Source organism: Pyrgilauda ruficollis, unplaced genomic scaffold (genome assembly GCF_017590135.1).
Source record: "Pyrgilauda ruficollis isolate IOZ18807 unplaced genomic scaffold, ASM1759013v1 scaffold147, whole genome shotgun sequence".
In the NCBI taxonomy this organism is placed as follows: Eukaryota; Metazoa; Chordata; class Aves; order Passeriformes; family Passeridae; genus Pyrgilauda; species Pyrgilauda ruficollis.
Window position 1 is genome coordinate 561183 of NW_024513321.1, and position 15813 is coordinate 576995.

The 15813-nt window shown below is 37.0% G+C and overlaps 1 protein-coding gene across 2 annotated transcripts in view; it reads right to left on the reverse strand.

The window, feature by feature from the left end:
- The window catches only part of NSMCE2 (NSE2 (MMS21) homolog, SMC5-SMC6 complex SUMO ligase), a 126116-nt gene that overhangs the window by 51915 nt on the left and 58388 nt on the right, over positions 1-15813 (reverse strand). Inside the window, exons 3-4 of one of the 2 annotated variants that reach the window (XM_041460663.1) lie at positions 14932-14952; positions 14185-14338 (exon numbers count right to left, since the gene is read on the reverse strand). In XM_041460663.1, coding sequence (XP_041316597.1) covers positions 14185-14338; positions 14932-14952 — 175 coding nt within the window. The remainder of the gene's footprint in view (positions 1-14184; positions 14339-14931; positions 14953-15813) is intronic. The other variant, XM_041460662.1, reaches the window with a different exon arrangement.

Here is a 15813-nt window from a genome sequence, read left to right on the forward strand (position 1 = left end):
AGTGTTGATGCAGCAACTTAACCTTCAGTATCTTAATTTCCTCAAATAGCACAATTGATCTGAAATACACAAGCTAGTTATGCCTTAAAGGAGGAATTTTAAACTTGCTTAGTGAAAAACCTTTGTCTTCACTCCCATCATCTTTGGTGACTCGACTCCCCCATTCTAAGGACTCTCATGACTTGGAAGATCTCTTAATTTGCAAACATCTGTTTGTCGTTTGTGATCTGAAGTTAGTCTCAGGGCAAATTTGCCCACTAACACATCACAGATACACCTGCTACAAGAAGTATAAAATGCTTGCCATAGATTTTAAGCGTGTAAGAAACAAAAAACAGAGGCAATGAAATCTGCTAGACTAATGGCTTTTGAAAAAGGAAAGCACTTGGCAGCTGTTTAGAAATGAGCATCTTAACATTCAGACTCTTTACAAAAGGTGACAGTGATTAACAGTTCAGTGATGCCACTGGATCTTGTATGACTATGCCTGTGAATCAACCTCAGACAAACTGTAGCAAAAAAAGGGCTATTTTTAAGATTAAAGGCTCACAGGACCATCTTAGTCAGAAAGGTTGGTTCTAATAGGGGCACAGTCACATAAAAATTGTGCAACAGACAAAGAACAGCTTTTTCTGGCCATCTGTAGCTCATGCTGTGCAAGTAATTTAATGGCAAATTTGTTTAGTAATAACTATATTATTCACAACTCCACGGGAATAAGGAATTACACCCTAAGCATCCTATCCATTCATTACATATGAAAGAGTTCCTCAGGTTAGATGTACCTGATAAAATAAATTTAAAGGGTGGGGAGGAAAAGCCTTTACTCTGCTGTTGAAAGCAGTGCAGGACCTGGATATGTCCATATTTGTTAGTCCAAAATTCCTGTCACTTTTCTGTTGACAACTCACAAACACCATGGTGCCAATACTGCACCTTAAGCACACTTCAAGACTCAGGGAAAGAATGCAGCAAGATCTTCATCCTCACAGCCTGCAGTGGTTAAGTGGGTATGAATTCTCTTAGCACTCTGCATGATTTACAGCTTTCTATAATGCGTTCTGTTTGCTCTATCATGTGAAAATATTTTTTAAAAAATCATCTTGGATTCATAACTGGAACAGCAAGTGATTTGAGAACTGAGAGTTTCACCTGTCATTTTAAGATGCACACGCAACAGGATGTTGGTTTCACTTCAACAGAGTATTTCATATGTATTTGTGGGAAAAAAAGAAGTTAATACTTTGTAATAAAGTTCTCTTTAAGTTCTAGACTATGCTTCCATGTGTCAATCTAGAACTCAGCACATGGGTCTTCTGATCTGTCCTTGAGACTGCACTGCCTTGCTCTGTCAGTGTGTGAACATGTGCATGGAAACACTGCATACGGGAGGGGAATAATTTGCTATACTTAATAGAGACATTACTTACACGACGTGTACAGAGATGCCCAAGAGATATCATGCCTTAGGCAGCTCCAATCTTTCTGATGATCCTCTGAGCAGAAAAACCTCCTACACAGAGCTGTCTTTTAAAAGGCACAGTCTTACTCCTATCATAAATTCTCATGTCTATATTCTGCCTAACATGCCTGGAGGTGGGGCTGAGGCACAGCCTATTCAGTAGCTAGGAAGAGATTGCTAAAGAGCATATACCATGAGTAATTACTGAAACCATTTTAATAACAGGGATTTGGGGGTCACTGTAAAAGAGTTAACACAAAAAAACCCCCTCAAAATCCTTTCCTACTTTATACTGTTTGATACAACACAATCATTTTTTTATTCTAGGTTTAGGAAAATAACATGGTAGCATTTTTAGTATGATTGTTAGTCAGGGAAAAAAAGAAAAAATACTTTAAACTTATTTAGTTATATTTACTGAACAATTTTAAATTTTAGAAAGAAGTCTTCAATGCAGTGATCACAAATTCATGTTGAAATGAGACAGAAGAGTGCATATCAGGACAATGCTCAGGATGTCACTGTTAAGCTTAATTAATCATTCTTATTCCTCTCTTGAGTCATCATAATGAGATTTTTTAATAGGGAAACCACTTCAAGAGAAATTTTTGAAGTTGATGTTCTAAGAGATTAGACAGAGAAAATGCTTTAGCTTACAAAGATCCTGCACAGCACATATTATTAAATGTACAGATGAATGTAATTTACAGTCTCTATTTCCATAATCTGTAGTTAAAGGAAGAGATACATAGGAAGCTTCTTCTCCATACCAAGGGGTGGGGGATTTTACAAATGTAGGTGTTTTGAACTTACATTATTAATATTTTAGTTTGATTTTTGGTACCTCCTCTGATCACATGCAGAATGTTGCATGCTAGTAGCATAAAATTTTTCTTCAACTATCATAACAATATTTTTAAGTAGAAAAAAAAGGAAAATATTGAAGAATTTCCTTATCTATTGTTCTAAGAAGTGGCTTTTAGTTAAAAATAACATTTAGGTGGAACCAAAATTTTAGCACAATGAAGAGTGATATTTGGCTCTGCCATTTCAGAATCTCATCACGTGGTTGCCTCAACAAGTTGCTTTTGGTTTCAGCCCTCTCTCATTACCCCTTCCCATCTGACTGAAATCAGCTGATCTTTTTAGGCATTCCCACAGTCAGCCAACAGGCTGCTCACTGTCAGATACCCAGCACCATATTTAGGGTGTGCCTTTTACACACAGAGGCCAATAGGAGTGCAGTTGCCTCATTTTGTCTGCCCCTTCGGAGCTGTCTGCCCTCCCATCACAAAATCTTTGCCAATTCAAGAGAAAACATTCTCAGCCTACAGGCTTGGCTTTCTGATTCTACATATATCTTGCCAACAATGCAAATCAATAACAACAATAAAGGTATTTTAATATATATAAAATATATCTTATATAATCTGAATAAAATGCAATTAACTTTTAACATCCATGCAATGATTTCATTACTGCAGCTAAAAAAATAATTCTCAGAATTCAGAATCTCCAAGAAAAATACTCTTTATTTCACCATTTTCTGATTAATTCAACTTTGGAAGAAAAATAAACACATTACTGTGTTCAATATTGTTGCACAAGAGAATTCACAAGAATGAAATGTGTTCAAAGTTCCTAGAAAAAAATGCAGCAATGCAGGCTGCCAACTTGTTCAATGTCAAGCTCTAGGCAGTATAGCAGGACTAGCAGTAAATGACTCATAGTGAGTCACGCTTTAGCTATTTTTGCTTTTAAAGTAATGCCAGGCGCTGTGTTAATATTCAACCCTGAGTAAATTTAGCAATGCAAGAAAACAAGTGTTTCCATGGTTGCTCCTTCACAATGTTTATGGTATATACACAGCCATTAGGCACAGGAATTAAGCCAAATTAAGAATATGGAAACGTTCCTCTTTCATTTACAACTGAATTTTGCTACACTGGGTTTCATGACTCACTCAGCTACTAGTTTTTCCAACTCTAACAAAAATGTAAAGCCATAGCTAGCACACCACTGTTATGTTAGTGGTCAATAGCCACTACTTTCCTCTAAATTACAGCTTCTGCTGCGTACACTGCCGAGCTGGAAGCATGATAATGAAGTATTTTTTTCAGGACACAAGCTAGGCAGGAAGGCCTCACTGGTGAATCTAAGGACATCCATCAAGGGTAAAATGTTCTGTGACACTTCTAAGGAGGAGCTGGCAAAGCTAAAGCCAAAGAGGAGGACTGAAGGGAGGAAGGAGGTTGTGGCATCACCTGAAAAGGGAAAGCAGCTCAAGAAAAAGGAGGAAGGATGTTGACTGAGGCTGGCGAGCAGTTGGGTAAAATGAGAGAAGTGGTGATAAGAGTATGACAGAGCTGGAAAATATCTTTTCATGACACAGCTGTGATATGACAAAACCCATATGCAGGCATGATTTCAGTGCAGCAATCTACACAGCCATGTCTTCTTAGGTGAGCAGGTATTTGTGGAATTCTGGAATATGAGCCCAACTAATGAAGACACGACAAAACAGATGTAGACATCAAAACAAAACTCTTCTGGGGATCAGAAGGATTCAATCCACACTGTAGGAAAAAAAAAAAAAAGACGCACAAAAACCCAAAGCAATGGGTGCTGCAGCAAAGGTTAGGCGAATAGCTTACTTTGCCCACACTAATAACAGAGCTGCCAAATGACTACATATGATTGCTAGTTAAACTTTTTTGTTCCCATTTTAATACAGTGATTTATTCATTAGTCTTAAATAGCAGTAATTACTATTTTTATTGTAGAAGCTGATAAAGCAATCAGAAAGCTTTTACATTTTTTCCCTTGAAGGAAACTCTTTAACTTTTCTGCATGAAATCTTCCATTCTGTGATAAGCAAGGATTGTTTTTCTGCATGTTTTCCTATCTGACTATAAACTAGCCACTTAGTTTATACTGGGAGCTTAGACAGATCCTTATGAACAGCCTTCCTGCAAAAAACTTCTTTTGATTTCACTAAGTCTTGGACTTCAACTTTCAAATAGGAAGTGAGAGAGAGTAGGTCAGATCCAAAGAGCAGAAGCAAACTCCTAAAGTCCAAAATGATGAAAAAATATGTTCCATGGTCTTTTAACCCTGAAGATATCTCCAGTAAGTCTCTCCCAGGTTCTCCAGGGATCTGAAGATCTGAGTTCTGTACTTGTCCAGAGCTGGCTGCCCCAGCCTGAATATCTAAGAATACACTGTCCCACAACCCCTGACTCTTGAAAGGAGGCACAGCTCCATTCAGGTGGAAGAAGAGAAGGGGATGATGAAGATGTACAGAACCCAGATTTCTTTCCATTTCTTGTTGCAAGTTAACTACTGGAGTACACAGTCATGCACTCTCTTCCAGTCCTCCCCAGCCCCCTTCCACTTCCAACTGCACATGGTGGCGTTTTGCTACAACTGAAGGACTGCAGAGTGCCCTCTGCACACCTGCCTGCAGCCAAGGGGTTGCTGAAAAGTCTATGAGCAACTATGTGATGTCAGATGTCAACTCCATCCCATCCAGCCTCTGAAGATGAGTAATGAAAATTGCTACAGAGGGCGCGAGGCAGGAAAAGCCAACAGCAATGTTTTCCAGGTGTCGTCCAGTCTCCAGTAATCCAGCCAGGGGAGGACCCAGACAGGAGTCCAACATGTCATCTTCCTCATAAGGGCTTTTTTTAGGTGCTTATTTGTGAATTTATTGGCATTGCTTCCTGAGAAACTGCTGTAGTCACAAGGCTATGGTATAAACAATAAGCACTCTCACCCTCACTTCATTAACTGCTTCTCTCCCTCAACAGGTATTTTTAGTGCCTGTTGGAATACCTGTTAAGCAACTTGTCTTTAATCCTAAAATCATTCACTGCAAGTCTGGTAACACAAATCTACATCCACATTTGAGATGATAAGACACGATAAACCTATCCTCACTTGTAAAGTCAGATGCTGTGGATGCTGTGTCTGAAATCAGAGCTAATAACTGCTGAAAGGTGACAACTTAAACCACTCCTCAGTTGTGACAAAACATCTGAATGCTCCAAGCCTGTTTAAGTGTTAATGCCAACAAAGGTGTTTGATTTCTTTGACTTTGTGCTAATGGAGATTGAAAGCAACATCTCTTAGGTTACCCCTGAGAAACAGTACATAGAATTAGCACTTCAGCTCCCCGATAACATCAGTAATCATTTGAGAGCCTGAAATTCTAAATCGACAGATTAGAGCCGTGGTCCATTTCCTCTCCAGCTACATAATACAAGCACAGGTGCTCAGTCTCACAGTAAAAGAGATTCATTACCTTTGTGTTACTTTAAAGTTGGCACATTTTTAGTCAACTTATGCAATACTGTGATTGACATACAGATGTAAAGCACTCTCTGCTGACGGAACAGATTTGTCACTGAACAAAGCTGTTCAAGCAGGTGTGCCTAGCTCTGCTCCTGGGAGCCAAGACACATAACTCAAGGCTCCAGCATCCAGTCTGAGGTCACAGACTTAAAAGATGGATGTTGCAGTCCTGCAGTGCTTCTTTAGCTTTATTCCTCCATTTCAGCTCAACATCTAACAGATTTGGGGGAGCATGAAGATGATCTCCAGTATATTAATGGCATAAAATTCAAGTTGGAAAGAAACCATGCTCTACTGTGAGTAGAGGGAAATTAAATAATATGGATATCAAAATTACAGTAAGCAACCAATGCCCATGTACATCTGTTTATTAATCTTGCTGTATACTACTATTTTGTATGTTATTATATGTTGCAAGTATAGAACAAGGAAAAACAAAATTCCACTGATTTCAGACCTACACTGGCACTTACCAAAGCAAGTTCTACCTCAACCTGCCACACTTCTGAAGGACACTCCAAAGAGCCACATGGCAAATAGTTTCAAGACCCATAAAAACACCAAGAATTTTGCTTTCTCTGAACTGGAATATTCTGAAGTTACCATGCAGTGTGATATGCACTGCTGGATTATTATTTAGTCAGCATTATCTCAGAACTACTTGCCTGTTTCTCCTCAAATGTGTTTTGTCTCAGCAGTCAATATAAATGCATTTTTTGAGTAGTAGAGTTTTACTTGAATTAGTATTTCCACTGATCCTCGTGCATACTGATGGCACAAAGTCCCACCAAATAAATGACTGAAATTAACATACGCAAAGAGTGAAAAAACCTACTGTCCCTCCAGATAAATAATTAAGTAACAGGGGAAAAAAAAAGTAAATAAAACAAAGTTCTCTAATTTTAAAGCTCCACTAAGCTTTATTTTTCTCCTTCCTCCTTAATATGCTAACTTCAAAATGAGAGCATCTCTTTTAAAAATTTTAACACTGAGATGTTTTCCCTTTCCTCATTCTTTGAGTTTTTTCTCCTTGGACTGTTCTTCACCTGTTTTGTTGTGATAACACACTTAAAATTTAAACTGCAAGTTCATGGCAAAGGATTGGAATACCTGTATCATCTGACTTTTAAATCTTTCTGAATAGTGGGCAACAGATACAATGGCAAGTAAAATTGTACTTAGTTGACAGAGGCAGTTCTTGTATTTTCAGTGCTCAGATTTGCAAAATAGTATGTATTACTACACCAGGAAAGAAGTGAATGAAAACTCTAAGTGAAATCACTGGTGATTTATTACCAGAAGGCAAATTTTTCATAGGGTATAATACATCTATTTAACAGTTCTGAATTTTAGATACAGTCAAGGCTTAGTACCTACCCCTATGCTTGTCACTCATCTGAAATTTATAAGACATTTCTAATGAGTTCAAGTGTGGTCACAAGACATGAGATTTTATAAGATTCCATGTTGCATAACTGGATTTCCATAGAGTCAAGAAATACAGGAACTGACTGAATCAAACTAAACTCCACTGAGGGAGAGCATCTCTATAAGCCAGGGTACAGTGCTGGAACAGGAACAATGAGCAAAAACTTGGTCACAAACTTATTTTGTTTGAAAATTTCTCACCATCTGAGCAAAGTTGTAAGGTTTTTCATCATCCTTCCAAGAGAAAAAACAAAGAAAAAATTAATCTATTTCAAGATGGCATTTTATTAGATATTGTGATTAAATGCAACATCAAGGGAATAGAAGCAGCATCTAGAGGCTCCCTTCCTGACCTATATATTCATATGAACAGTAAAAATGCCATGCTGGTAGACATCAATGTGCTCAGTTAAGAGAGAACTATCCCACAGCAGTAACAATAAATTAACCTAAGTATTATCCCTAAGTGTATAATAATAAATAATTTCCATGTAACGCTCTATTTCCTTTCTAAATTTTATAGACTCAGTGCTGACCTGAAAGCCAGGCCAATATAAAACCAAGAATTACATCCTGAAAAGACTTTTGCAATGGAATAAAATGTAGCTCTTTAAAAAATATATGTATAGATTAGATGACAGACATAGAAAGAGATAAGAAGATCTTATCCTCAAGCATCTGCTGATTAGAAGGGCAGATATTTATAACAGAAGAGACCTACATCAGATGCTCTTTCTGATTTAGATATGTCCTCCCTGAGCTGAGTGCTTTACTATAGGACTAAAAAGTCAGTGTTTCTCACTATTTCCTGCTGCAGTTGTTGCCATTTTGATATATAGTTAAATACACTGTGGACAGAGAGAGAGAGAGAGAGACTGATTCCAGAGTTACAGGTCAATCATTTAGTAAGCCCAGAGTCAGGCAAGTTCTGATTTTAAATCACCAAGACTGAAACTCAGGACTCTTATACTCAAAGTTACTCATAATGGAGAAGAGTTGTTGGAGCAGGTGGATTGATTCCTCTTTCATTTTAACTCTGAATTACATGTCAGAGCTCTAAATGCCAAAGCAAGAAACTTCTTATTTCGATCAACTGCGTTAGAAAGGCAAACATTTCATCAAAGAAACCCTCACCAGGTCTACTGGCAATTTATGTTCTTCATTAATCCACTAACACGGTTATTGTTAATGCAAGCTTCTGCATTTTCAGAGAAAAAAAAAAAAAACAAACCACTAATTTTTACCCTGGAAAAGTCATCCAGATTGCAGAAGGAAACTTCTGATGGTTTCACTCATTCTGGTCTTCACAAACTAGCAAGGATAGTAGCTGTGATGGTAATTTTGCACTCTGGATATTGTACTTGAGTACCATTACAGCTCCCATTGCTATATTATGTGAGCATCCCATTTATCTAGTTTATTTCTCTAGCTGATCTTTCCAAAAACTGTGAAATAGAGTAGCTTTGACTCATTCCATAATCAGGCACTCATCTCTTAATCCTTCAAAACTACAAGCGGGCTAGCTCACTCCTGAGCAAATCAACTAGTTCTTTCCAGGAAACACCCAGACAGGACAGTCCCAAAAGGAAAAGCCATGCCAAGTCTCTCTTCTCAGGATAGTCCTTATGCCCTACCCACAAGTCAGCTCTCACTCACACAAATGCCTCTTGACATACTCATTTTACTCCTCTGGGGCTGCAGTTTTCCCCCTCAGCAACATGCCATGAAAGCATTAATCTGGCACATTAAAACACACTTAGGTTACTATTTACAGTTCTTTGAACTCAAAAAAATCACAAAAACATAATAATGACACTTTAGTGCCACTAGAGAAGCAGGACAATTGAATGTTTTGCACTCAATTGGACATGGCTGCTTTGCTCCACAGTCTACCAGCCCAGAGCAGCATGGATATGAGCCAGCCCAGGTCTCTTCTTGCACAGTCCCCAAACACAAAACACCCAGAACTGAATTCCAGACTTGGGTGTAAGGTCCAGATCCACAAAGTTTTTAGGGACTTAACTCCCAGTGATCTGTTCTGAAACTAAATCACGCAATCTAAGACAACAAGAAGGTAACAAAGCAAAGACCTAATCCGAAGACTCCTAAACTTCAAATGACCTTCTCAAGTGCTGGATCCTCTCATTTCTTTACTAGTCAAGGGGTTGTCTGTAAGGGATTTTACGTAAATGAAAAGTGCATATCCCACACACATCACTGAACTGTCATAACACCAATCCCACTTTCAGCTGGAATTTTCAACTCTTGTGCTGAAGTTGTTTTCTCATAATTAGTCAGTAAGGGGATTTAAAAATATTTTTTATATTGAAAATATAAGGAAAAATACACTACCATTACTTTTCAGCTGATTCTCTGCCATCAGAGCTAAGTATAGGGACAAAAATAGGCCAACTAAGTAGTAAACTACAATTGAAGAGAAACCCAGATCTGCAAATCAGTTATGTGAGTCCATACAAGTAACTTCAACTATTTCCTCAAATTTCACCACTGCTGTGTGGTAAGAAGTAAAATTAACTTGCCTACTTCAATGTGATGTTGTGAGGATTAATTGGACGAAACTCATCAAGCAATATAATACACAGTATCTTGCTGCAGCTTATTTTCTTATCCTACTAAAAAGCAAATCAAAGACCTCAGTCTTTGCTGGAATCTGTGATAGACTTTAAAAATTTAAAGATAATTTGTTTCATAGTGACTTTTTTCTATCCCAAGCTGTATCTAAAAAAACATTTTTTCACACCATTATTTCTCAGCATATGCATAACTTAAAATACACGTATCAACAGGGCATATGGCATCTACTTGAACATTAAATTTAAAATCTTCTCCTTTCAAAATATTTGCTTATTGATAATGACTATAAATCCATACTACCAAAATGATACATACTTTTTCCTTTTAAAGACTCAGAGACTTTTTTTTGCATCAGTGGAGAACGCAAGAAAGATCCTTACAACTGCAGTGTAGCTACTTTCCAAACTACAGTTTGGAAATTTACAAATTACAGTGACTGTTTTCCTGTGACAAAAACTTGCCTAAACTACTATTGGGTCTCAAAATTATTTGTCCTCCATTACAAAAAAAAAAAAAAAAAAAAAAATCTTCTCTATATTTGCCAAATCCAGTCCTTAAACTGTTTGGCATAACCAGCAATATTGTCATTCACTCAAATCTTATCATTTTCCACAAAATCACTACTAAAGCGTGCATCTGTTGTGTGTTTGCAGAACCTGCAGTTATCAAGGATTCCAAAGTGCACGTTATCAGCTGCTACACAAGGGCTATGAAATCTGTCATCCTTTGTGCACCAAACGTGACACTAAATAACCTTCAGCAAATACACTAGTGGCAACTAGGGTCACAGGAGAAGAGATTATACCTTTTGATTAGCTCTCCATACAGAGTATCATACATTTAAACTGATACATGGAGAATAAAGACAGATCTTAGTTTCATTCTGTGAAGACAAAATTTCTCATACTTTCTGCCAGAAGATAGATGCCTTTGATATGTGTATATGTATGTGTATAAATATATGTGTATATATATTCTGGCATGAAATAAAAAGATTCAGTAATACAACTTCAAACAGAAGGTGGGATTTTAAACTTACAGAAGACACAAAATGCAAAGTTACAATTCCTGCACGGATTAGTTCTTATGGGCTCACTCCTGTAAGGCTCTCTACTGTGGTTCATGCTCCAATAAGGAAGTGAAACATGCCAGCAATCTCACTCATTTCAAAGGATCTACTCATAAAATTTAATTTATGCAACTTACTTAAACATTTCACTAAATCAAAAGGAGATCACTAAACATTTTGCAAATGTAGGACCCTTGCGTCTAAGGACTCAACAAAATTTCCTTACCACACATGCAATCAGTTTGAAATTTTTGGTATTACCAAATTTAGTGAATATTCCTCCAAGTACTCAGTTATTTGGGAAAAATAATGTAGCCACTTGGGGGTACAAGAAATGGTTAAAAAAAGGAAAAATCAACCAACACTCTTTTCTACTCCTTATAGTCTAAGAAGGTTTGGGCAGAAAAATGAAACTATTTTCCATTAAAAATAAGAAGTGGGAATTTAGGAAACTAAGATAGTCCTGAAAACAGACTTCAGAAAAATCACTTGCTGTTCGCATAAAACCTGTCTGACAGTGTTTTGACACATATCAGAGGTGAAGATTTTTCATCACTTCACAAACTCCAGCTAAAGTAGCTCCATAATAAAGGCTCACAGATTGAGAGAAAATGTCTGAAAACAGTCTGAACGACGAGCAGAACAGAAACTGCTCTGAGGCATGATCTCATCCTTGCTGCCACAGAGATGTACTTGCCCAATTTCATTTCTGCACCTTGGCTGCTGCTGAAGTTCAAAGCTAAGAAGGTCTCCTTCCCACAGAAGTGCCAAGAGAAGACAAGATGAAGGTGACACAGCACCATTCTCCTCCCTGAGTATTAGAGCTACCTATGGCACTGCCTGTCCCCTGTCAGGGGACAGGGAACAACCATGCAGCTTCCTTTCGTCATGCTGGCAGCAAATATCAATGGAGAAAATATATTAGCTTAATTTTCTGTTAAAATAAGGTTGTGTTTAACTGCTTCACACTTTGCACCATACCTAAATCTGTGTTGAGGAAGTTTTTCTCCTTCAAGTCTCAGTTAATTTCTAATGCGAGAATATAGTATTTCCTTGTTCAGCTGTTCTAGAATACAAATGTCAAACTTTGCATAAAAGATACATAATCATTAATGGTAACTCATTCTAGAAGACAAATCATTTTAGTATCTACCCTATCTGCTCCTTTGAGAGAGAAAATATTGGAACAAAACCAAGCAAACAAACAAACAAAAATAAAAACCCAAACAAAACAGGAAAGCCCCTCCGAGAAAGCCTGGAAGGAGTTTTTATGTTTTATCTAAGTGAGCAATGAAACCAACCTCCAGAAAAAAGCTAAAAACTGAACCTCAGCAGTGTATCTGTTCTTGAAAAAAGCCAGGAATTGTGGACGAAGTTGCATCTGGCAAGGTTAATAGTTGAAAACACAATATTAACCAGTAGTTGTTGATGAAGTTATTGATACATGTACCTCACATCCAGCAGTTTTCAAGTGTGTCCCAAAATCTGCAGACACATTATAATGTGCTGTTAAGATGAGGCCAGAATTGTAGGACTCATGCTTTTGAAATCACAGCTCGTACAGGAGAAGGTAAAGAATACACAGATAACTTGGCTTAAGCATGAATGCTGAAGATTTAACACGATGACCTTAATTTCTTCTTACAAAATGGCTCCACCAGAACCACATGTACATACGGTATGTTTTAAGGTAAATCACCTTATGGAAACTAGTAATATCTCTTACAGATTTTATTAATCTTCAGCTCAGCTGGTATTGCAAGTGAAGTGTTTAAAAAGATAAATCTGGATTTGAGGCAGCAGTAGCAGAATTATGTCCCCCTATTTTTTAAAGAATATTTTCTATTATGTTTATTCAATTTGGGTTTTTTTTAACAAGTCAGCCAGTTAGAACTTAATCCCATAGCTTGAACTGAATATATCACTAGAGCATACACCCCTTCCTCAGGCAATTACAAGGTAGAAAGTAAATCCAAAGTCAGTTATCAAGATTTTTATCTTCTTAGTTACAAACACCTGGAAATTAGAAATTACAACATAATGGTGGGGCAGTAATAATTTTATGGTTATGTAGGGAGTGAAAATTACACTGTTTTGTGGTCTGCAACTTGGTATGTTCATTCTTAGAGTAGTGCCAAGAGCTTTATTAAACTCAGAGATCAGTGCTAAAATGCATAAAGATGGGAAACAAATATATTAAGCCTTAGAGCTCTAATCCTAAGGAGTCTTGAGATACCAGATCTGAAATTCATCTTGTCAAACATGTCCTATAAATCTCCATAAGGAAGCAATCCAAAGTCCAGTAGGAAAATTCTTTACACTGGTTTCTTTGGGTTTTGGATAGGACTCTAAAAAAATCCAGAATTCAAGGAGCGATACAGGAGAGCACCCAGAATATCATTTTCCAATTGTATAAATCATTAATCTACGACTCCTGAAGTTCCTGAGATACCAGTTTGTGTTGAAATCAAAATGTAGGATGGGAGGGAATAGGTACAGGGGTCAAGGGACAGCAAGCAGAATAATATGATTTCAGAACATAATCATGACTGGGGAAGAGCAACACAAATAGTGTCAGAGCCCATGAACTTTCCCAGCACCAGTAATCAGAGTGATATTTTAATGACTGCTGTATGGTGTGGGGCAATAAAAGTAGACAATTTTGTTGTGTTGCATAAATAACCAAACTGTTTACTCTTCAACTTTTCTGGTAATTTAAGCACAAATAACTTAAAATTTTAACACTTGAAAAATTACGTGATTTTGAAAAAACTGGATTTTAGTAATCTGCAGTGTTGTACACTGTGTGCACAGAAGCTGTAAACCTGAGAGCATGTACAGTAAGCATTTTCCAACAATAGAGTTCTACCATTAAAGCAAAGGTCTTCTTAGTGTTGCAACACATCCTATGTTGTGAAACAGGAGCAATTTGTTTAAGTGACAAATGAAAACAGCTTACCTAATCCTTTTAGGAGATCCTATCAATTAAGAAAATAAATGTGAAAGGTCTTCAAATGAAAAAGCCCACCTTACAAAAAAAATGTGGTTTTCATTATATTTTTGTTCAAACACAGCAGGAGTTGTAGGAGTCTAAATAAAACTACCAAGGTAATTAAACTGGTTTTTTTTCTACACAGATATCAATTTAAGTAGGTTTTGAAGTTTTTAAGAATACTTACATCAGTTTGAGCCATAAGTGGCAGTTCGATATTTCAGGGCAATTAGTCAGATTTTACTGCTTAGCATTCAAAGAATAACTTTTAAAAAACAGACTTACATTGTTTTTTCATCTCCTTAAGTTGATCCTTAAAATACGTATATTTTTCATTCCTTTGTAAATCTGAGTCACTGTTCATGCTCTCCATTTCAAGGAATTTTTCTTGTGCCATGTTTTCTAAATCTGGTAAATTTTCTGGTTTTTCTCGTTTTACCTGTAGGGAAGAAGAAATAGAATGTATTCATTATGACACATTTTAATACAAAGCAGAAGACATCAAGCAAAACTTCATTAGCATAATCTCAGTTTCTTTTGACTAGTTAGGCTTCCTGCTCTGAAGCTATAACCTCCATGTAATTCATTTCAGTTAAAGTAAGTATGAAATGTAGATATTAGATTCTTAGCATCATTTACTCATTTTCTGGGTATTTCTGAACCTTGCAGTCAAATTTACCTCTGTGAGTGATGAAGATAAACATGTTAACAGGAACCAGCATAACACTTGACAAGAATGAAACCAAAGTCTACAACTCCGTCCAGAAAGCAAGAAGATAACAGAAAATCTGAAATAACTTTTAAGAGTTTTGCAAAAAAGAGTTTTTTGCAAAACCCTCCACTCTCTCATCACTTCAGAATCAGGTTTACAGAAGCCTATAATCTACATGCAAGATTAGTGTGATAACACCAGCAAGAACAGTACAGCTGATGTGAAAGGAAACCACCTCAATTTATTTGTGCTGTGTGAACAAGAAGCATTAAGCCACACAAGCAGGCAAAAACACAGTTTCTTGAAAAGCACTTACTTACAGCAAATACAGCGGGAATGATCTGAAGAATAAATACCCAGAAAAGGGAAGTTATCACATAGACAATATTAAGATATTCTAAGAATGCAAAAAGCACTTTGGAAACTACCTAGAATCAATAATTGGAGTTTTCTGTTTCTCAAGGCAACATTAAATTCTAGGGAAGTGTTAACTTTGACAGTTCTTCATAAGAACTAGCTCAGGGACTGTAGCAGGGACTGTGCTGTGCAGTGAGGATCATCAACAGCACCAAGTCAGAAAGAAGGTGGACATCTGTCAAATCCTTAATGCTAAGCTTTTTCTGAACCAGAAAAAAGCTACTTCCATCCCAAAATCATGTCAAAATATGACAATCTGAAATAAAAAGGAGGTAAGCACCATTTCTGCTGAGCCACTTTTCCTCAACCACACATACTAAATTCTGCCCTTCACCAGACCATGACACTATTCATTGTGAAAGACAGGAAAAAAAGGAGCCTACTGAGAAAAAAAAAAACAGTCCACTTCATCAAATCATTTACAGGTTTAAAAGTTTACAGAGACCTTGGAAATTCTACATAATATATTTTGTTTCAGGAGCCAAATAAACAAATGTTCACATAAAAATGGACTTAGCAGATACATAAAATGAGGGGAAAAAAAACCTTACTATCGTTTAAGCAAAGCAAAGTAAACCATAGAACTATTACTTCTTCCAAGAGCAAAGCCAGTTTGGCACATTTACTTTCAGCAGATGCAAGTTGTGGCAAGAAATAAAATAAGAAAAAAACATGCACTGCCAGGTGGTAGCATGAAGTTTTCAAAGGCACCTGGAGATAAAAGATCACCTACTACAACATCCAGCTGTAACTGGGAAAGACTCAGTAATACTTTGGTACCAAAG